This window comes from Saccopteryx bilineata, chromosome 1 (genome assembly GCF_036850765.1).
Source record: "Saccopteryx bilineata isolate mSacBil1 chromosome 1, mSacBil1_pri_phased_curated, whole genome shotgun sequence".
In the NCBI taxonomy this organism is placed as follows: domain Eukaryota; kingdom Metazoa; phylum Chordata; class Mammalia; order Chiroptera; family Emballonuridae; genus Saccopteryx; species Saccopteryx bilineata.
Genome location: NC_089490.1, coordinates 256941349 through 256965361, shown reverse-complemented (window position 1 = coordinate 256965361; position 24013 = coordinate 256941349). Strand labels below are relative to the sequence as shown.

Here is a 24013-nt window from a genome sequence, read left to right as displayed (position 1 = left end):
TCTATTAGCTAAGCTTGTTACCTCATTTTCAGTTCATGTATTAAAATTTTCATCTCTGTTTGGTTCCTTCCTTGGTGAAGTATTCCTTTTGTTCATTAAATTATTTTTTGAGCTCTCTAAATTGCCTTTCTGTGCTTTCTTGTATTTCCCTTTATATTTTTAGAACTTCAATTTTTAATTCTGTCATTTAACTCCAAGGTTTTCAAGCAATTGTAATTTTTTTCTAGAGATTTTTCATCACCTATCTGAGCTACATCTCTGTCTTTTGTATCCATGATATTTTATTTTTTTCCTTAATGGCATTTGAGAGTGGTATTGTTAATAACACTAATAAGAGATAATTAAAAAACTAAAATAGAAATTGAAAAGATACAATAAAAAAATGAAAATTCTATAGTGATAAGTGGAACAAAAAGTACAGAGAACAAGGAGCAGGAACTGAGGAAAGATGACAAAAGAGATAAAAAATGAAGTAAAAAACATTCAAAATGCCACAAAGAAAAATATGAATCCAGAATATAATAATTTGTTGATAAGTGATCAAATGAGAAATAAAGAAAAATGAAAAAAAGTAAAGATTTTTGAAATGAAACCCTCATAAAAAACAAGAATGAAAAATGTAACAGCTATAGATAATGAAGTTCAAAAGAAAAGGAAAGAATAAAGAGGAAAAAAGATAAAATGACCAAAATGGGAAAAAAAAGTTATAGAAATGCAATTTTTTTCTGGTTTTTAGAGGTAGCTTTTTCCTTTTTTTAGGCAGGTGGTGTTCTACTACAGTTTTTACCCCTGTGGGGCTCTTGAGCAGAAGTTTGCTATTATATCCTTTGGAGGTTCTGACAATGGGAGACTCAGTTTTCCGGGTGCCTCTCCCCACATCTCTCCCTCCTGAGCTAGCAGCCTGGGGACTTATCTGTGAGGTTCGCCCCAGCCACTGTTTGCAGAGCAAGAGGCTCTAAGAGCAGCCAGGTCCTTCTTCCAGTATTGCTCAAAGCACAGTTCTGGGTAAGGCTCTGCCAACCACAGCCGCCAGTGAGAGCAGGCAGGATTAGGAGCCGATTGTTGATCTAGTGCTTTTCTAAGGGCTAGTGGACAAGTCTAGCATTTCTCAGTGTGTCGTGGGCTGGGAGCCATTGCTGATCAAGTGCCTTTCTAAGGGCCCCCAGTGCATGTCTACTATAGTATGCCTCAGTGCTTCACGGGTCTAATCTCCACAGCCTCTCCCTTGTGCACTGTTTGGTAGCCTGCAGCAAGCCACTTGAGTGCCCAGACCCCATGACTTCAGCAGTGCACACAGAGGCTTGCACCAGCCACTTAGGCAGACAGCGTTTGTGATCTCAGTCAGGGCTAGGATTGCAGGCCCGCAGAGGTACCCTGCCCTGACAGTCCCAGGTCCAGGGATCCTGGCGTTTGTGCACATCCCGTGCTGGTGGTGGATCTGGGAAAGCACAAAGACACTGGCAACAACCCATGCAGATGTCTATCACTGATAATTTCCGGCTATGCCCTCCAGCCTGTGCACATACATGCCCATGCCAGTGGTGCCAGATGGAGCCACTCACACACTGCCCTGGATTGTGGAGCCGGGAGCTGCTGGTGCTGGCGCTGACCCCCGCAGGCACCCTGTACTGGAAAACTTTGTTGGAGCCTGCCTCCTGTGCTTGCCCACGTCTGCGATCCTAGGCAGACCTAGTGTGGTCTTTCTTCTGCTTGATCATCCCCCCTATCCCAGCTTCCTCCCTCTGCCTCCCACCTTCTGCTTGACTCGGCCTCAGATGAAAGCGGTCCTTCCTCAGATCAGTGAGGAAAGCAGAATACACCATTCTCCATCTTATTTCTTTCAGAGTGGATTATATATTCAGCCACCTTTTTGCCCAATCATATCTTTTTCTGGTGTGTGTATATTTCAGGTGCTCCTGAGATTTTTTCTCTGTCTTTAGTTATTGAATTTTCAAGGAGAGATATCGGGAGCACCCCTCCCTGTGCCATTTCTCTGACGTCACCATCTCTTCTATATTTTCTATATATCATATTTAATTACTATAACATTATATTACTGTAACATTATCATAACCTGAGGACCCCCTGTATATCTATATATTTACATATCTATATATATAGTACACAAATATACAGATATATTTGACATTAAGACTTCATGGAGGAGAGGGAGTTAGGAGAAAAAGTCTCAGAAGTCTAGGGATCTATAATTACCAATAATAATAAAACCCTTAACCTCAATTTATCTTTCCAGTTTCAGCTTAAATGTCACTTCTTTAAGGAGGCCTTTTGTGTTATAGTCTTTTATGATTATTAATTCACAATATTACTTATGATTAAAATTACTATACTAAGTATAATTTAAAATTTTATATACATAGTGATCACCTGTTTCATATATGTCTTCCTTCTAAATAATCTGAATGCTGAAACTGTTTATGTTTTACCTACTTCAGTGTTCAGCACATAACATTCATTGAAAGAATATAAATTTTGTTGAATCAATGAATGACAGACAAACCCTAAAATGCTATAAAACCAATGGGCAGCTATCAGAATCTAGTGAAATAATGTAAAAGAAATAATTTTCCAACTGTAAAGTCATCTATATTGATGATGATATTCATACTTTCAATGAATAATAAATGTATTGTTTGTTACTTAGAATGGTTCAGATCAGTCATTATTCTTAAATTATGAAAGGAGGATTCATATATGGTAATTTTCTTCACTTAACATGTGGTAAAAAAAAGCCCAGATAAATGGAAAAGTATGTTAAAAATTACAAAGTTCTACGTAAATATTAAATGTCAGTACTATTATAGTATTAATGTACTGGTTTTTCTTGTTTTGCTTGTAGAACTCAATATAATTAATAAATGATTATATGATACACAAGTGGATGTTGGAGTAGAAGTCAGAGCTTTCTGCGGTTTTTCCCTTTATTTGGTCAATGATCACCAACCAAGGACAGAGCCCATCCATAGAGAATTTCTCTTTCCTTTGCTTTAATATGACCCCACTTTCTTGGCTAAAAAGGAGAAGCAGGACTGCTTCCTTTGACTTAGTGTTACATTGATATCCTAGAAGCTGATTTCATCTTTGGTAGCTTTATTTTTCTACTGGGTCCAAGACTAAAAGATACTGTGTGTTTTAAAAGTTTACACAGGTAATAAATCCATTCATGGATGGGATTAGAAGTAGACCCTAAACTAAATTTAGAGCTCCCATTTTCTAAATCAATAGCACTGATCTGATTGTTCAGACTCAGAGTCCATTTGCCTCAGTGGCTTGTTGTTGGAATAATAAGTTGTTTTCTGTAAGATTCTGGAGTCCCTGCCAGTAATTAATGCCAACAGTTTGGGAAGATGCCCCAAATCTTATAGTATAAATGCTCTTTAAAAAATTTTTAAATATTGGCCTGACCTGTGGTGGTGCAGTGGATAAAGTGTTGACCTGGAACGCTGAGGTCGCCAGTTCGAAATCCTACACTTGTCTGGTCAAGGCACATATGGGAGTTGATGCTTCCTGCTCCCGCCCCCTTCTCTCTCTCTCTCTCTCTCTCTCCCTCTTCTCTATAAACTGAATAAATAAAAAAATTTTAAAAAATTTATTGATTGATTTTAAAGTAAGAGAGAGAGAAAAACATTGATTTATTGTTCCACTTGTTTATGCATTCATTAATGGAGTTTTATATAAATGCTCTAACTGGGGATTGAACCTTGGCATATATCTGTTTGATGGTTTAACTGAGCTACCTGGTCAGGGCTATAAGTACTCTTTATGGATCTCTTTCTGTCAATCCATATGATGGCAATAACATTTAATGAATTGGAAAGACACTATATTTTTGTAAAGCAAACATTCATTAACGAGATGAGGTCATGGGTGAAGAGGAAAGTGGCAGAGCACAGATTCTGTGACAGGAGGAATCAGGGAGCAGTCTGTGGGGAGGTGACAACATGCTGAGGTGAGCTGTTATCTGGGCGCCACTCACATTTTCCTCCTGAGGCTTCTTTACTGTTTTTGTTGCATGACCTCATAAGCCATCTAGAATATTATGATAATAGCCATGAAGCCTACATATAGCTAATAAATGTGTAATTGTTATTAGCCAAACAGAACAGAAAATAAACTGATATTCAATAATTTAGTTTGAAGTAGAACAACAAATGAATGCTTCTCTCCCTCTCTCCCTCCCTTCATCCCTCCCTCTATCCCTCCCTCTCTCCCTCTGTCTGTCTCTCTAAAATCAGTCAATTAATAAAAAGTTTTTAAAAACTTTGGTTTGGAATATTTTTTCTTTGTTTATGAATATATTCAAGAATACCACACAATCGACCCTCGCCAGGTCGCTCAGCGGATAGAGTATTACCTTGGAGTACTTAGGATGCAAGTTTGATCTCCAGTCAGGGCAAGTACAAGAAGTACCCATGAGTATACAAGTAAATGGAATAACTAAGTGGAACAAGTAGTTGATGCTTCTCTTTCTCTCACCCCCCACCTCCTCACTCCCTTCACCCCCTTCTCTCTTCCTTTTTCTCTCTCTCTCAAATCACTGGGAAAACAAGAATACAATGCAATTAAATTTATGTATGTTTTAATTTGCATGAGAAAATGATTTACAACAGTCGGCCAGTGTGTTTTGAATATCGCACTTGTTTGTAACATCCAAACCTTACCATGCTCCCTGGAGGGCATTTCTGTTTCCACTGTAATCACCTAATAAACTGCTGGCTGCCAGCTAATTTGTTTTGCTACGTGTGGCCCCATTAAAGGGAGAGGCATCTTTTCAGATTGAGAGGAGAATGAAATATTGAGGTAAAGTACTATGTTTAAAAGTAGGTACTGTTTCATTATTGATAAAAATCTTTAAAGCATCTAATATACATGAATGGCTTTTCAGTTGAGATCTTCTCTAGGTAGAGAAAGAAATGTGGCTTTATTAGAACCTCTTTACAGGAGCTTAGGTATCGGGGATTATTTTTCCCATTGGATTTGTAGTATCAGGGGTAGTGAGGGTACTGGCATTTGGGGGTTGGTTGTCCCAAGCTGTGCATGGGTTTTGACTTGTGCCAGTTCAGTTTCCAGGGCAGACGTTCCCCGGGCTTCTCCCGAGTGCAGCTCAGTGAAGATGCCTTCCTGCAGTACATTCACTCGCCAGAGACGCTGACCCTGACGCTTCACCACACAGCCGAGCATTTGCTGGAGGCAGATATTAAAATCTTCAGGAAGTACTTTTGGGATAGAGCCTTTCTCACCAAGGTATGTGCCTCATTGTTCTAGGGTATGTGAGTACACGCCTGGAGTGTGCCCACCGCACTCTCGTGACCTTGGGAACAGTATTTTTCTGATAGAAACCTATTGGAAACTATGTTACTCAGGAGAATGACGATTATGATATAATGTTTTGGTAGTAGAAAAAGAGTAATTTATATAATATTCTTGTTTCTTTTACTATTTATGAGTCAGCCTTGCCAATGTTAGATTTTAAAATTCTAGATTGGATATTTTCTATTGATTTATTAACTTTATTATAATTTTTATCTGAAGTAGTTGCATTTAGGGTTATTTTACATGTAAAATATCTACTTGGGGGGGGGGTTATTCTTAGATGTAGGTAAACATTTTTCCCTGGGTACAGATTCTTCTTGAATGGGGATGAGTTGTTTGAAAGCAGTTCTTTTTTAAAGAGGTCCCCCCCTCCCACCAGGGTCCAAACACCAGCATTGATTGTTATCGTAGCATGCCCATGTCAGGGTTTACCATAGTTCATCTTCATTATTTTTATTTCTTTTGTGGAATTTGGAAGAGTATAAAAAATATTTACATCTTTTGTTATTAAGCAAAATGTTATTTTGAGTAAAAGGACTGAGTCAGTCTGATTGAGAGCACTCAGGGGTAGAAATGAACTCACTCACCAGATCCCACGACCCCGTGTTCTCAAGCACCTCCGTGAATAAGGCACAGGTTTATGACTGTAGCCTTCATAGAGTACACAGTTGAGGAGACTGCTTTTGTTCATCACAGTTTTTATAAAAGGTTTCTTCACAAAATTAAAGATTTAGCCCCAAACACTTTATATAACATAAAGATTATTGTTGGCTTATTCCATATAGGGTTTTATTTAAACAATTAGATTGAAACATGCTGTTGTTTAGAGTATGAACTACCTCGTTTTGTTGGGTTTCAGTGTATAATTTTCTGGCATATGATGTAGCCTCATTTTGCTCAAGAGTACTTGTCCTTTAAAGATACTAAGCCTCAGCCCTCCCTGCGGCCTCTCCCCCAGGCCCCAGGTGTGGACATTCTGGCTGGGCAGAGGCTTGGCCTGGGAGCAGGCTGCTCAGACTCACTCTGCTCCATGCAGGTCCTTCAGGGCCAAGCCCAGCAGCTTGCGTGTCCTTAGAAGGGACACTCAGGCCACCGCATGGTCCCTTATGACAAAACTCCTGAGAAGAATGGAGCAAGCTCTATGGTTAACAACATTGTTGACCTTTATTTCCATTATATTCTTCCAACTTCTTAGTTGGATTTGTGATTTCTCATAACATGGTTGAGATAACACTGTTCACCTTGGGAAAGATTTAGGAGGAGTAAATGTAGGTACTTCAACAATCTTTTGTAGCAGACTTTACAATAACAAAGACCAAATGGAAATTGCCCTCCTAGTTACTTGGGGATTTTTGTTTCATGAAAAACACTGAGAAAATTTGTTTATGATAAAACATTGACAGAAGAATTAGTGACAATGGAATGGCCTTGTGTCCCAGACATTAGCACCCCTCTTTTTTCCTCCTTCCCTGAGTAGTGAGTGAGCAGACTGGAAAGGAAAAAGACTGAGAGTCTTCAGGACAACCAAAGTCATTCATTCTTACCTGCCCAACAAAATGTGTTTATGGTATCATTGAATTTAAAACTGTTTATGGTATTTCTTCCTTGGTTAGCTGTTATTTTAAATGTAAGTCAGTGGTGCCTGACCTGTGGTGGCGCAGTGGCTAAAGCGTCGACCTGGAAATGCTGAGGTTGCCAGTTCAAAACCCTGGGCTTGCCTGGTCAAGGCACATATGGGAGTTGATGCTTCCAGCTCCTCCCCCCTTCTCTCTCTCTGTTTCTCTCTCCTCTCTCTCCCTCTCTGTTTCTCTCCTCTCTAAAAATGAATAAATAAATAAATTAATTAATTAATTAAAAAATAATGTAAGTCAGTGGTAATGTTTAGATAAGTTGTCCACACTTAATGTTTACAATTTGGAGTAACCAAATATGAGATTATATATTATAATAAAATGTTTGTGCTTTATTAAATCTTCTGAAAGTCTATTTTTATACCTGACTTGATCTGAGGGACTAATTCATCCTCAGCGAACCATAGTATATCTTCAGTGCTGTTAAGGAGGCATCTCTGTCTCAGGCCTTGGGCATTGCCCAGTTATCTTCAGCCTTCTAGAACAGCAATAAAACCTTGCTACAGAAACTTAAGTTTGCTTTACCACATCCAAGAGCTGTGCAGCTGACCCTATCCAGAGCGATGCTTGTTCAGAGTAAAGGATTCATGTTATCACATTCTGTTACACTGGACTGGTGGACTGATCATTTTTTATGAATATTAAATGTTGATGACAGGTTGGTGCTACATATGTAAACTGTAAAGACAGATATTAGGAAATTAAATAAGGGGCAGCTATATCTTTTATTCATGTTTTAGTTCTCTCCCCATAGCAGCTTTCTGTTAACCAGAATGCTAAGAATTTAGTTCCTGATACACTGAGCCTAATGACATGTCCAGGGCATTCACGCGTTTGTGTTGGTTATAGGGTTGCCCGCCCAAGTTTGCCCATGTGTTCAACTTGGAACATGCGCTTGTCAGTCTTGGGCTGTTTTATCGTTTGACTCATTAACTCATAATTCTGTTTTGCTTCACATTTTTCACTGGGTGTGGGAATCCATTTGCAAAGAAAATACAGAGGGTTCCAAGGAGGATAGCTTCTCTCCAAGGTGCGTGAACTCAGTCTCAGCCGGGGGCAACCTGTACCTGTGTGTGTCACTTTGCAGCCCAAGGCCCATGCGCACTTTGGGTCCTATGTGTGATGGTGGTCCCACCCCATCATCTTGGCCCCCAGTACCCCTGTGTCTTAGGTTATAGATGCATAAAACAGTGACTTTTCTTTCTAGTTTCAATATTTTCTGTTCTCTGCCTCCCTTTTTGGTTCATGCATCACATTCCTGAGAATCTTACTGGGACCTGGGGGAGCGGTAGAGGGTTCGTTTGCGGAACAATTTTGACCTATGCCTCAGGTTCCCCAGCGTCTCTCACCATCTTCCCGGGGTGCTGCCTGTCTTTCCCGACCTCCCAGGCCCTTGTTGCATATTTGAAGCCTCATGTGGTATTCAGGGATTTTTTTTTCTTGCTTCTTTAGACTCTTGAAGAGCAAGAAACCAGGCCAGAGGAAAGATCAGATATGCCCTCCAGTGCTGTGGAAACCGAAAAAGGTATGCATGCTCTGTCTCCACTGGGGAACCCAGGACGTGCAGGGACTCACTAGCCACCCCCCGGGGTTGAAGTGCCTGGTGGAGCAGAACTGGAATGGAGGGGATCAGAAGCAAGGTCACGGCTGTGGGATACAACATACCCCTGGGGCCTCTGACAGCATCAAGTGAAATAGATTGTTTTCCTATTTCTTTTTCCAATTAGCATTTACTGAGCGCTGTTTGCCAGGTCCTGGGCTAGGTTCTCCCACATTCCTGATCTCCAGTGCGCTCTCCTGACACACAAGAGTATTTTCTTCCTTTTCAAGTTTGTCCCACTTGGCCCTTCATCACTCATTTGTTCTTTAGCTGTTTCACCATTGTGGAGCCCCTGCTCAGTACCAGGCTTGTGGGTCTTCAAGAAGATGCAGGTGTGAAGGTGTTTTTGTTGTCTGAGGGTTGTGGGGGGCAACACTGATGTGTAGAGGTAAAAGGCAGGGCTGTGGGCTATTCTGCAGGGTACAGACAGCCCAGCCTAGCCCAGCTTGTCCTGCACAGTGGTTCCTATTTCTGAGGGAGCTTCAGGGACTGAAGGTAGAAATCTATTCAAGCCGGGAGTCCTGACAGGAAGTATCATTTTTATAACACATCCTCCCTATTCTATTCCACATTGTGACACAGGGAACCATGTGGATGCCATACTTGTACATAATATAACGCCCAGCTTGTTTGCCAGGACTCAGTACTTTATTTTCTCCAACTTGGCAGTGTGTCTGGTCATGCACTCTCTACTTCAAGCCAGGTTCTTTCCTCTTTATATACACAAACACGCCTGATCTGATAGTGAGGCCTAGTAATAAACACAAGTTTTGATTCTAGGGAGCATTCTTACCTCTCTCCTTTAATTTTCTTTTAAATTCCCCTGTGTGGGGTGGATTCTGATTTTTGTTTTATTTTCTAAAACACAGTTATTCCAAGAATTTAACTACATCATTATGTCTTCTAGTATAGTTAGGGCAAAGGTTTTTATATGTTGAAATACATGTTATCTTTTATAAGTTTCCCTTTGCTTTATATGTTATTGTTTTTATTTTTTAAAAATATATGTGAAGATAGGGTTATGCATATTTAGGAGTGGGGTACATTTTCTATGTACATAAGGATAATGGAGAAAGCATTACAAACTATCTGTCAACGTAAAGGGACAACAGTCTGATAGGGCTGAGAGCCACATGCTGGATGCTGGCGTTAGGGAGAAAAAATAGAACAAGGTCCTTGTCCCTAAGCCACCTAGGCAGCTGGGCAGCAACATAGAATAGTTGTATTCCAGGTGTTTGTCATGTAATATAGTCTTAAACTCCTTGTCTCCACGTTTGTTAAAAAGTCATCTTGGAGAAGGAAAATTTGTGGTGAGTTGTTAGAAGTCTGTGTGGCCCCTCCACATTGCACACACTCCTGGGTTAAGCTGACCAGCTGAGCTTCCTACCCAAGCTGCACCCACAAGGGCCCCTGGGGAAATGTCTTCTCTGTTCTCCCCCGTGGGTGCCATGCTAGCTGCACTGAGGGAGCTGCAGGCGGCCCTTCAGCCTGACGAGGTGCTTGGTAACCTCACACTTTCTTCTGACAACCTGTAGGGGAAACCTCTTCTGGCCTCACGTCCGGAATGCTGGCTTCTTCTGAGCACTTGGATTGCTTTACTGCTTTCACTGTAACTTATCAGGTTTCTTGCTTCTAGTTGGCTGATAAAAAGCTGGAACTAAGTTTCTGGTAGGTCGATTGCAAATGTGGAGGGTACTGCTGAAGACATTTTTGCATTACCTTTATTTCTTAAGCCTTCATCCTTGCTTTCCCTTTATTTTTTAAAAAAATCTAACTTCTGATTTTTACTTACTGTCTTGTCTGTTCCCCGCAATACACCTTCAAACTAATTTAGAACAAAGTAAGCTCTAAATACAGTGTGTCTGTAAAGTCATGGTGCACTTTTGACTGGTCACATGAAAGCAACAAAAGACGATAGAAATGTGAAATCTGCACCAAATAAAAGGAAAACCCTCCCAGTTTCTGTAGGATGATGTGGCAGCATGAGCGCATGCACAGATGATGATGTAACACCGTGTATACAGCGGAGCAGCCCATGGCCATGCCAGTCGAGATGTGGACGGTACAGAGGAAAGTTCAGTTGTGTTCTGTGCTCGCTAAATTCGAATCCTTGACCAAAGTGCAATGTGAATATCGGCGCATTTATAACAAAGCGCCACCACATAGGAATAACATTACTCAGTGGGATAAGCAGTTGAAAGAAACCGGCAGTTTGGTGGAGAAACCCTGTTCTGGTAGGCCATCAGTCAGTGACGAGTCTGTAGAGGCTATACAGGATAGCTACCTAAGGAGCCCTAACAAATCTGTGTGTGAGCCCACATCGAACTGCACTGAATAGGTCTGAAACTGGGAGAGTTTTCCTTTTATTTGGTGCAGATTTCACAATTGTTTCATCTTTTGTTGCTTTCCTCTGACCAGTCAAAAGTGCACCATGACTTTATGGACACACTGTATGTACTTAAATTCTAAGTTTTTACCTTACAGGGCTAACAATTTGAGATTGGGGAAGGAAAACAAGCTGCTCCAGAACATTATGATGTGTTACAGGAATCATATGGCTATGGAACTATGACAACTCTGTGGAGTATGATGGTGAAGTGGTCAGGGAAAGCTTCCTGGACGAGGTGATTCTGGAACTATGATCTAATAAAGGGAAGGAAATTATATGCAATACAGAGTCCTGAACCAGATGATGCAGTGGGAGAAATACAGGTCATTTTGCACTCCTGGAGTGTGTGTGTGTGTGTGTGTGTGTGTGTGTGTATGTAAGATGCCAGGAACATAGGCTTGGGAGGCAGGTTGGCAGGGCTTATACACAAGGCAAGGAACTGCAACTCCACCCTGACAGCTCTGGGAAGCTGTTTGAGGTAAATAAGGTTAGACTGCTATTTCAGAAGGGCCACTGTGAGAGTGTGGAGAAAGCGTTGGAGAGACCGGGGGCGACCGTAAGCAAGGCAGGAAAAGGTCTGCCTCACAGCAGTGTAGTGAGTGGAGAGGTGGGGACAGACAGGTTCTGTTCTGAAGGTGTAGTATGTCAAGTGGGTGTCAGCAGTGAGTGGAAAAGGCGACTCCTGGTGTATCCCAGGGTGGGATAGGCCTTGACAAAAAATGTACTCATTTTTAGACAGATTTGATAGGCCTAGGGGACAGACAAGTTAATACATATATGTGGCTGCTAGCTGGACTGATGTCACTCAGCCAAGAAACAAAATAGTTTGTACAGAAACTCAAGTCCTTTACCTCCAAATAATGTGTTTTATAGGACTTCTAGACAACACTTTTATCTGTATATGCTTGTTCGACATTAGAAAGTGTGCACATTCCAGCAGAGGTCAGTATTCAACTCAAATGTTCAATTAGTTTTTGTCCATTCATAATCTTAGAGGTGACTCAACTGGAAGGACAAAACATGCTGACAGTAAGAGCTTGCTTCCACCCCCTTTAAACTCTAAAAGCAAATTTCCCTTTGACATCTATTAAGAGATTCTTAATAGCTCATATTTTTCTGTTCCTCTTGCAGCAGTGGACAGAGGGGAATGATCTAAGTTTGTATCTGTAACTGCCATTAATTACAAGACTATAATAACTTTACTGCGCTGTTCCTGTTAATGTGATAAGTGGTTTTATTATTGTCTATGAACCAATTATGTTTCCAAACTTCATGATTGTCACTGTACTTCCAGAATGATGAGAAGTTATTCCAAATGAATTAAATGACCCAAAAGTTGCCTCATTTTTATTTATTTATTTTTTTGACAGAGACAGAGTCAGAGAGAGGGATAGCTAGGTATAGATAGGAAGGGAGAGAGATGAAAGCATCAATTTTTTATTGCAGCTTTTTAGTTGTTCAATGATTGCTTTCTCATATGGGCCTTGACAGGGGAGCTACAGTAGAGTGAGTGACCCCTTGTTTAAGCCAGCAACCTTGGGCTCAAGCCAGTGACCTTGGGCTTCAAGCCAGTGACCTTGGGCTTCAAGCCAGCGACCTTGGGCTCAAGCCAGTGATCTTGGGCTTCAAGCCAGCAACCTTTGGGCTCAAGCCAGTGACCATGGGGTCATGTCTATGATCCCATGTTCAAGCCAGCGACCCTGTGCTCAAGCTGGTGAGCCCGTGCTCAAGCTGGTGACCTCAGAGTTTTGAACCTGGGTCCTCCATATCCCAGTCAGATGCTCTATCTACTGCACCACTGCCTGTTCAGGCAGTTATCTCATTTTTAATATGCTGAAATGAATAATTATTAGTATTTATTAATCCCCCAACTGACTCTAATTTGTCCCTTGCTTTTTTGTATTTATTTTTTGCCTTCTTATCCTACTCTAAGATTTTCAAATAGCATTATACAAGAGACCAATCTTGGATAATGTTCTGAAAAATAAGAATTCTCTGGCTAGATGAATAGAAAATGCTATATACTAAACCTTCAATGTTATAGATTGAGACTATATCTAATGTTTTGGAGGTTCTAATAAGTCTTACAGTCAGGAAACCTGTGTAATCTTATTTAACCTAATGGTTTTCTGAATTGGTAATGGACAAATCTTTTCTCCATGGTTCTCAACCTTACATGGAAGTAGCCTGTGGAAGGCACTTTAGAAATGTTGTTCTTCATCTTACTGAGTCTGTCCTTTCTAGACCTTATTTCCTCCTTTGAATTTTTTTTTCTTTTTCTGAAGCTGGAAACGGGGAGAGACAGTCAGACTCCCGCATGCGCCCGACCGGGATCCACCCAGCACGCCCACCAGGGGCGACGCTCTGCCCACCAGGGAGTGATGCTCTGCCCCTCCGGGGCGCTGCTCTGCTGCGACCAGAGCCACTCTAGCGCCTGGGGCAGAGGCCAAGGAGCCATCCCCAGCGCCCGGGCCATCCCCGCTCCAATGGAGCCTCGGCTGCGGGAGGGGAAGAGAGAGACAGAGAGGAAGGGTGGGGTGGAGAAGCAAATGGGCGCTTCTCCTATGTGCCCTGGCCGGGAATCGAACCCGGGTCCCCCGCACGCCAGGCCGACGCTCTACCGCTGAGCCAACCGGCCAGGGCCTATTTCCTCCTTTTAAACTATCATTTGAGTTCTCTCCATCCATTTCCTAATGGATGCTGAGATTGGGACAGGGCAAGGTATTACTTACGGTCATCTTGAAATTTCAGATCACCCATCTGGCCACACCCTTGCTATGTTGTTTGGGAAGCTGTTGTCTGCCTAGAATCCATGGGGCCATACAACAAAGAAAACCATGGCAGTACCATTGACCACTGTATAAATCCATTTTCATTTTTATTCTTCTGTAGTGTTTAAAAATCCCTGCGTGATTTTCTGTCTTAACTTTTGTGCCATTAGTTTCTTTCTTTGTTGGTTTCTCCCCATTAATGACCTTCCAAAGTTTCATTAACAAGGGAAACAAGGAGTTGGGATAGGAACATGAGCTACGGTCACAAAGGAGAGTGGACAGTCATTTCCTTCAGGGCTGGGGCAGCAGCGGCCAGCAGGGTTGAAGGGATCTCCTCTTTGTGGAAAGTGGGAGAGGCCGTGGGTCCAAACACAAGGTGTCGACTAGGCAGACAGGTGGGAGTCCTGTAGGCTCATTTACTTATCCATTCAATAAACATTTGCTGAGTGCCCACTTTGTGCCAGGCCCTATTCTAGGCACTGGTGATATATCAGTAACCAAAAAGGCAAAGAGAAAACTCTGATCTCAAGAAGGCGACTGTAATTAAATTTCACTCAAGCATGTGTTGAGTGCCAAGTACTGCTGTATATGATGGGACCTCAGCTCTGGGCTGCGCGAGGCTCGTACATTCACAGAGCGCGTGCTCCGGTGGTTGGGAGGGATATTTCTGGGAGTCAGGAATCAATTTTCTTTATCTTATAGAGCAGGAGGTGGTAGCACAGAGAGGTCCTATAATTGTCTGAGGTGACGCAGCTGGCCCAGGCCGTCAGAACTCACTACGCTGAAGAATACCCACCACCCTTATGTAACAGAATCTTTACCTATTTAGTCTTGGGGCTGCTGATAAAGGTTCTCTCCAGCATTTGTGTGATGGAAAAGTGAAAAATTAAAATCATGGCCTTGGAATGAGCTCTCTTCCATATGGCTGGCCTGTCTCATAAAATTCTTAATGCAGGAGATTTGTGCCCCACAGGCACAGACATGCCTTGACACACATCAGCAACGGGCAGACTGCTAAAAACCTCAGCTCTGCCACGAACTGGTTTCTGAGCATTATGCAAAGGAGCTGTCTGTGTTTTCTTCTGTAGAAAGTGGTGGAGTGGGAGTGTCATTTAAGACTCACTTCATAGTAAGGCTTAAGTGAGACAATAAAGATAGAACACCTTGCCCACTACCTGACAACCGGTCAACTCTCTGTCATATGAGTGGAAGTTATGGCACATGGCTAGAATGGACTTAGTGGTGATCACGCGTATGTTGAGATAGTAGGACATAGCTCTTTGTGTCACAAAGTGAGCATATTTTTGCTTGAACATTCTTTAGGCGAGAGTGCATCAGTTCTCTGAGCTCTGAGTGAGGGAGGTGTGAAGAAGGCGTTGTGTGATGCGCTTTATTTAAATATCTCCTGTTAGGTATTATTGGGAAAACAAGAAGGCTTTTATCCATGCAAAATTTCCTTTCCAAAATTTTTCATTTTAAATACTATAATTCAATGCTTTTTTAGAACTGTTGAGTATGATTCCAATGTCCTATCAAGATGTTGGTTCTTTACACCAGGCTGGCTGAGACCTGAGGTAGTGGGGACTCGGAGCAGCGTTAGGAACACTCTTCTGCAGAGAGCTCAGATGGGTGCACAGCTCTTATCTTAACCCTGGCATGAAATATCCATTCGAAGATCTGATCAGCCTTGTTCACCTAAACTGATTAGTCAGGAATTTTGGCATTTTCAAGATAATTACAAAATATATACACACAGAAATGTACTTCCCAGCTTGGGGAAGCGATGTGTAATTGTTTCTTCCATTATACAAAGCGTGTCAACTGAAGAGTCTAATATAATTAAAATAAGCTTTAGTTGAAATTATAGCAAAGGGGTTTCTTTCCTGAATGGAAGTAGGATCTAACCATGAAGTCTTAGGGACATAGAAGTATTCCCAAGACAAAACTGAATCTTGTTTATCTTTGGAAGATAATTTACCTCATTTTATTCAAGTAATTGAGTAAATTAGGAAAATTATGTCCCGATCTCAATTTGAAATATAGTGTTTTAGAGCTTTTGCTTAGGTGATGGTTGCAACCAAATTTTTGGACTGAGGGTATCTTTTTTTTCATCTGTAAATAAATTCTTTTTCTTTTTCTTTTTCCTTTTTTGTATTTTTCTGAAGTTGGAAACGGGGGAGACAGTCAGACAGACTCCCGCATGCGCTTGACTGGGATCCACCCGGCATACCCACCAGGGGCGATGCTCTGCCCACCAGGGGGCGATGCTCTGCCCATCCGGGGCGTTGCTCTGTCATGACCAGAGCCACTCTAGCGCCTGGGGCAGATGCCAAGGAGCCATCCCCAGCGCCTGGGCCATCTTTTGCTCCAGTGGAGCCTCGGCTGCGGGAGGGGAAGAGAGAGACAGAGAGAAAGGAGAGGGGGAGGGGGAGAGAAGCAGATGGGTGCCTCTCCTGTGTGCCCTGGCCGGGAATCGAACCCGGGACTTCCGCATGCCAGGCCGACGCTCTACCGCTGAGCCAACCGGCCAGGGCCTAAATTCTTTACTGTTTGAGATTTTATGGTGTGTGCACACTGGAGATGTAAAAAAATCTGTATTATAAAAACATATTAAACATGGAGTTACCATACCACCAAGTAATTACTGTACATTCCTATATAAACACTCAGGAGACATGGAAACATACATCTCCATAGAACTTGCATGTAAATGTTCATAGCAGTGTTATTCATAACTGCCCCAAAGTGGAAACAACACAAATTTCCAGCAGCTGAGGAATGGATATGTAAATTGTGGTATATCCATAAAATGGAACAGTATTTGGCAATGAAAAAGAATGAAGTACTGATACATTACAACATGAATGAACCTTAAAAACATCATGCCGTATGAGAGAGGCCAGTTACCAAAGAGCACATATTATGTGATTCCATTTATATAAAATATTCAGAATAGGCCTGACCTGTGGTGGCACAGTGGATAAAGCGTTGACCTGGAAATGCTGAGGTCGCCGGTTCGAAACCCTGGGCTTGCCTGGTCAAGGCACATATGGGAGTTGATGCTTCCAGCTCCTCCCCCCTCCTCTCTCTCTGTCTCTCCTCTCTCTCTCTCCCTCTGTCTCTCCCTCTCCTCTCTAAAATGAATAAATAAATAAAAGATTAAAAAAAAATATTCAGAATAGGCAAATCCCTTAAGATAGAACGTGGATTAGTGGTTGCCTAGGGTTGGGGTGGTAGTGGGGGCAGCTGAAGAGAAACGGGCAGTGAGCGATAATGGGTATAGCGTTTCAAGTCAGGATGATAAAAGTGTTCCAGAATTGATGATTGCCAATTTTGAATATAGTAAAAATCATTGAACTGTACACTTTAAGTGGGTGAATAATATGGTATTGAATTATAGCTGTAATTATAGAGCTGTGACAAAAATATATGTATGGGAAGGAGTAATTACTAGGACATTAACGGTGGTTTGAGAGAGAGAGAGAGAAGCATCAATTCGTTAGTTGTTCCTCTAGTTGTTTTATTTAGTTGTGTACTCATTGATTGTCTCTCGCATATGCCCTGACTGGGGACTGAACCCATGACCTTGGTGCACTGGGACAATTTTTTATTCATTGAACCATCCGACCAGGATCTCAATTTTTTTTTAACAATTCCTTTTTTGGCTCAAAAGTGTCACAAATAATTATTTTAAAAAAGGAAATGGTATTTCAAAAATGATGTCTTACATTCTTTCTGAAAGCATGCAGAGTACACATATAAACTTGTAAAGAAACACATTTTCTAGTTGCTGGAGGGCAGGCATTTCTTTGCTCACCTTGACATGCTGTCCTTGGCCGCGCAGCTCAGCAGGGACCTGGTTCAGCTTGTCAAAGTGAGTGGAATGTTGAGGCTTGTGGACTGACAGGGCTCATGTTGCTATTTCTATAGATAAGTGTCTCAATGTTTCTCCCAGTCCATATTTCTTATTAGCATTCTACTTTCACGGGGAGAACATAATTGGGGTACCAAAACGGAGTGTCAAAGTGTTGTAGTAACCTCTGAATTAAGAGTGTTAAGATAGTTTCTCAAAATCGTTCCCTTCACTTTTAATTCCCTGTTGTGATTCGGACACGCACACCAGACTAAAACATTAAAGTGATACATGGAAGTGACGTGGTTATACGTGAAACGCCAGCACATGACCGGAGAGGACAGGGTGGATTGGGCCTGAGGGAGGTGCAGGGCTGGGAGGGAGCAAGGGGAGAAGCATTCCGCTGTCAGTCAATCTGGCTGCTCAGAAGCTGTGGTGAAACAGTGCCGGTATCAGAAGTGTTTGAAGTAGTAATTCAAAAAGGTAAACAACTTTCCCTTCCCTGGCTCACCCCAGCTTGCCTAATGATCTACTGCATCGCATCGGCTGGTTTGGGCTACCAGACCCAGGTGGAGGGGAGAAGCATTTATTCAGTACCTGTAACATTCTAGGCATTCTGCTTGGCACTGAGGATACAAGTGTTGAACCAAAATTGAGTTGGACGCAGCCTTTCTGGAGCTCACAGTCTATTAGGAGAAAAGGATTCAAAGACTGTGAACTACCGTAAGGGTTCCTCTGGGCATTTGTGTGGCAAGCAGAGCAAGCTGAGAGCATGGCTCTTGTTTTCAGTTGTGCTTTTGATGCTGCCCTGCAAATCTAACCCATTTGTGCACTTGACCGTGCACAAACCTGAGGGTAGGGATGAAACAGCAGTAGTTGTCTGGCTGGTTCTGATCATGATTCTTCTTGCCTTCTTCCTGAGAGAGGAGTCAGATGGCAGAACAAATGGTAGTTAAAGTAGAATACCATGCATTCTATATTTTCAATGTAAGCTTTTCTTTTGCTTAAGTCTGTGGCCTAGTTTTTAAAAAGGAGACAGGCTTGTGTACAGAATTGAGATCTATTAGGCTGGTCTGTTTCATAAGACACAGATCTTAATCTTACAGCCACTTAAACCTCTTTTGAAAGCCTGTTTGCTGGTGCAGTGTCACTGGTAAACATGATTATTAAAGGTTTTTTTCTTGTTGCATTACAGTTTGACAATAAAATGTATATTTATGAAGTTGGTAAGTCTGATTTGGAGGGGTAATCCTTACTTCTGGGTGGGCCTTGAAGGCAAGATTAATAGGTCTGTAAAACAGAATAGCTCGGAGTTACTGATATCATTATCTGCTGAAGGTTTCTATAGCAATGAGTGGTTTGATTGCACTGTGCCGTTGGTGGGACACTGGGTGAGTGTAAAAGGATCCTGGTCATTTAGCAGAAACTCTCCCAGAGCAATTTAATTAAACCCCAGTAGAATGAGTGCCAAATTCTTTGAAAGCTCTGAGATGCAGTTCTGTATAGCCCTAGATTAATTAAATATACATTATTTTCCTGAATTTACACACTGTCACAAATATCGGTTTTATAACTTTGTAAGTTATCTCTTTAATGATGGAGTACAAATTTTATGATAACTTGCTTATTTTAATGTGGTTTGTTTGAAAATAACAGAACTGCATTAAAGCATAAGGAAAAATGTACGTTGGCAATGTGCAAAGACTAACTTTTTGAGAGGGGCAGGAAGCTGGAGTGTGAATTACTACCAGGGGTGAACACATGCTTTTTTTTTGTTACAAGCTGGATTGCCATATAATATAGCTTTCTTTAGTAGCAATCTTGAATAAAATGTGTACTATTCTTCTGAATCACTAATGTAGGTGTAGAATTCTTTAGGAATATAGAATCATCATTTAAGAGTATATGGTCTGAAATGGCTTTTAAGGAATAACCTATAAGGGACAAAATAAGAATGTATGTGATTCTTGATGTCTGTTTAGAAATGTCTGTTGAAACTTTGGTCTCAGTAACCCTCCCTTTTCTTTTTTTTAACATGGTGGTGGTATGTTTCCCACTTACCCAATTTTCAGGGTTTGAGTATACATGTCTCAAAATACAACCCTTACTATGTTACTGTAACGTGGTAAAAACATAGTAAGGGCTGCACATCCACTTTCTGCATCCACGAGGTGGGGTGGAAAGCTTTGGATTTAGGTGCTTAGACAGTAGGCTTTTGAAGGGTGAAGAAAGCTGAGATGACACACGCACTGCTGACCAGGTTGCCCTGCAGATGTTACTCTGCTGCCACCTGGAGGCCATGTGTGGGGTGTGCATTTAAAGGTAAGCGGGGATGCTGGGGAACCAAAGCTGCCCAGACTGGGTGTCAGCTACTCTTTGTCTTTTATTCCCTGTTGAGGTCAGTCGACGTGACCACACAAAATTGAGGCTATTCCTTTTTCATTTTCCCTGGTAGAGCTAATATGCACTGTGAATTCAAGAACAGTACACAATTGTGGAGTGTACATATCTTATTACTTGTTTGATATAAAGCAAATTCAAAGTTATTGTTATATAGACTTTTAGAAACATCGTGCTAGTGAGAAGGTGACTTCTCTGCTTCCTCCTTGCCTTAAGGTATAATCGCCGTTCTTTTTATCAGCAGAAATAGGGGTGGAACTTTCTGGCAGTAGTTGCCAGGCTGTGAGAGGAGCTTAAAAAAGACCACCTGTAGGTTTGAGGCCTCAAGTGATTTAAATTAGTAGACACAGCAAAGTGGAGAAAGGACTGTCTTGTTAACGTATCTTCTGGGAGGTGGGGTATCCGCCAATCAGCTTCAAGCAGGGCCCTGGGGGCAAGGGAGCCCAAGGGCCCAGAGCAGGGCCTTGGAGCCCACAATATTATCTGTTAACACAAATCCAGGGCAAAGATTCTTAGGTGCCTGCCCTCACTGGGAGTGCCCACCCCTTTATTTCTCCTGGGCCCGAACCCGCTGGTCGTGGTTCTTTAATGACAGTGGCCCTTGTTTACCGGCAACTGAGTGTTTGAGAAGAGAACCAATCAGTCAAGGCACAGAGGAAAATACCCCTTAAGTGACCCTTCCTGTACACCCTAGAACATCCTGACTACTGATATTTCCAGGAAAGTCATTATCCAGAGAGAGGGCACTTGGGCATGCCTGCTGCTTGTCAGTGTTGAGCTGCCGCTCACCGAGGTTGCAGCCTGAAGGCTGTGCTGGAGTCTTTGCCTTTCCCAGACGCCCGGGCAAAGGCCACACTTCATCTAGCACGAATGCTGGAGCTCTTTTGCAACATGAAATCTGGTATTTGAGGAAGTAGATGCATGGGATTTCCTCAGGTGGGTACAAGTCATGCCCTCAGAATCTTCTGTGTTTTTTTTTTTGTTTTTTTTTTTTTTTCTGTGCTGGTTTGGAGAGCCTTCCGTTAGCAAGCAGCCTGCCTTCTGAACCGAGGGCATTTATTTACTTGACGATCGGTGTTTTTCCCCCTCAGGATTTCCTGTGAGAGCTCCTGGGCTTGTTTACATCGTGGCCCACACAAATACTACTGAAGTGTGGGCTGTAAGGTTAGGAGATACTCTGCTCTGTGGACAGTTGGTTTTTAAGAAGCTTCATCTAAAAACCTAGCTTCATGCAGACTGTTCCTGAGCAATTCATTTATATTTGTCATTTACTTTCTTATTTCCTCCTCCTTTAAAATAAAAAGGCTTCTATCAGCAGATCCTGATGAGAATGATTCCTTTTGCAGAGATTAAGGATCCGGTGTCCAGCAGATCATCGCTGGAACAGGAGGATGTAAAGGTAATGATTCCGCCCCCCCCCCCATTTCTTCTCTCTACTTCTCTCCAGAGTTGAAGTAGAAGAGAAGATCCAGTGGTAATAAAATTAAAAAATATATATCTAAGGATGTTCCCCAAATCACATTAAGAATAACTTGAAATTCAATTTTCTTTATCGAATTTTCCATCTCTTTTTATGACCATACCTAGCTATCTTTCTGGGTTGTAGTTGTGTGTGCAAGATGACTTAATACATTTGCCAAAACCAATTTGTACTTGAAGAGTGAGAACCACAGCTGTTTGCCAATTGTGTGATTGCTAGAGTCAACCTGGGAGAGATTCTCTGAGAATAAAAGAACCACGATAGCTTGCAGGCATGTTTTCAGCTTGGGAAAGAGCCTTCTCTTATTTTCAGCTCTTAAATAATATCAATTAAGGACAAGACTAGTTTTCTGTTTATGTGTGGTGATACATGTAACATGTCTTTACTGATTTTTTCTAAGGTTGCTTTTCTAGTTTACAAAAATAAGGAGAAAATAATGTGGCACATAGTAATTTAAAAAAAAAACACCACCTGACTTTATCTTTTCCAGTGTGTGAAAAGCCTGGAGGTTCAGCCAAATGAACATGAAGACCAGGACAATCTAGATTTGGGTATGTTCCAAAATACTGCTTTCCCTTACACCCACAGGGGTATTACAGTCCCAGGTACACAGAGGACAAGAAGAAAATATATTTAACAAAGAAAGTCTTCCTTCCTGGTAGCCTTGTCTGTTTCTTGAAACTCGCTCAGATAAATTTTCTTTGTGGGATCAGTTGTAATATGACTTCAGGGGTGAGTTTCCATGTACAATCTAAAATGCAGGACAGTCAAAACAAAGCAGTGAATGCCCTTCCTGGGCAATTTCACTCTGAGCAGCTTCGGCTTGGGACTTGCCGTGTCTTAGGTTGTTACTCCCATGAGACAGGCACTACTGGCACACGTGAAGCGACGCTGCTGGTGGAGAGTAAGTGGTGGGACTGAGACTCATAACTTCTTTCCGCAGTTTTTGGAATCTCCAGGCTGACCACTGTCCCATTTCAATACTCGGTGGGGCTCCCTTGGAGCTGAGCCTATGGGATCTTACCCCCTGGCCGCAGGAAGAGATCTTTGCTTGTCCTGAGGTGTGGCTGTCCTTCAAAGGAGCCAGGAGCTCCTTTTGGCAGATAGATGAAGGTAGTTCTTCCCACAGACCTGGAAATTCTCATCTGCTCACATGCATTCTAGTTTACAGCTCCCTGAGGGCATCTCCTAAATCTCTTCCCTGGACATTTCCTAATTCTTCAGGGCTAACCTGGGCCCCTGACTCCTCTTTGGTGTTAGAGCCTGATAAAGCAGTTGGGTTTGAGGACATACGGAGGCTGGGCAGTCACCTCATCTGAGCACCTGGGTGGTCTGCACAGGCCTTTGGGCCATGTGGTAGGCCAGCATGCATGGACTCTCCTAGCTGGTTTCTTCAGGCTCAGCAAAGCTGAGGCAGTTCACATACCTTGAAGGCACAAAGGTGAAGCAGACTTCGGAGTTGCAGAGGGTGAGGTGGTGGTGGCAGTGGCTGTGACATGCTCTGGCTGTTGTGAAATCAAGGAAAACCAAGATAATGAATGCCCAGGGTACATTAAATAACAGCAGTAGATGGGTCTATAGAGCCTAGTGGTCAGGGTGCTCCCTGGAAGCCAATGGATTGTTATAGGCATGTTATGGATAAAGCCAGTTCAGCAGTTGGGAAATCATGAAGAATGAAGCTGGGCGAGGAGGAAGCACCCTCAGGGGTGGTTGGCTGTGCTGCTGGTAGCTTGGCCACAAGCCAGTGGTGATTTGCTGGATCTTGCATGAGGTACTACTGAAATTGGAACAGAAGCTTAGATTGTACCCAGCAATGCACATGACTTTAATATTTCTATTGTATAAGGTAAGAGGAATAATTGGCTTATGGAAGGGGGAAAGGGAAGGAGAGGTGGAAACCAGTATCTCTGTGTGGATGTCTGCTGTGGTCATGGAAGCCAGGCGCATGGCCTGCTCATGCATATAGGATGTCTCATCCACAGATTACTTCAGGCCCCTGGGAATGCTAGCTCTGAAGAGTGTTTACCAAGACAAGTTTCTGGTGGGGGAGGAGTGTTGGCTGCTTCAAATATGAAATGCCAGGATTATTTTAATTTTATGTTTTAAAAAACTTAACTCCATTCTTAAACTGGTATACTTGCTAGGGAAAGAAGACACATGTTAAGGAAGTTGCAGTAGCCTGACTTACTCTGAGTGTTTTGTCAGTAGCATGGTTGTGTCTGGGGAAGATCGTGATGACGGATTGGAGAAAGACAACCATGGGGGATATTAATCCAGTGATTTATGAAAGGGCTGTGAATGATTGTTCATTGTGCTAACATGTGCTGTTTTGTTAACTTTAACTTTTTGGGCTTAAAGAAAGTTGCTTGGCTTTGTGCAAAGGAAATGATAATAGATTTGAACAGAACCTTCTGAGACAGAGAGGGCGCCAGGAAGCAGTGAGCAATAGTCAGATGATGAGCTGGAGTCCGCAACGGCTGAAAATGGCTCTTCCCCGAGACCATTTCCGAAGTGTGCTTGCTATTTTATACATGCTTAGATTCTGCTCCGTCTAT

General features: G+C 42.2%; 1 protein-coding gene across 7 annotated transcripts in view; it reads left to right on the top strand.

Annotated features, from left to right (window-relative positions):
* The window catches only part of ARHGEF28 (Rho guanine nucleotide exchange factor 28), a 373409-nt gene that overhangs the window by 164679 nt on the left and 184717 nt on the right, over positions 1-24013 (top strand). For all 7 annotated transcript variants that reach the window (XR_010726857.1, XM_066241314.1, XM_066241342.1 and 4 more), the window contains 4 exons: positions 5085-5265; positions 8418-8490; positions 21325-21377; positions 21949-22009. Coding sequence is in view for 6 of the 7 variants with exons in the window: in XM_066241314.1 (XP_066097411.1) it covers positions 5085-5265; positions 8418-8490; positions 21325-21377; positions 21949-22009 (368 nt within the window). In the remaining variant the exon portion in view is untranslated. The remainder of the gene's footprint in view (positions 1-5084; positions 5266-8417; positions 8491-21324; positions 21378-21948; positions 22010-24013) is intronic.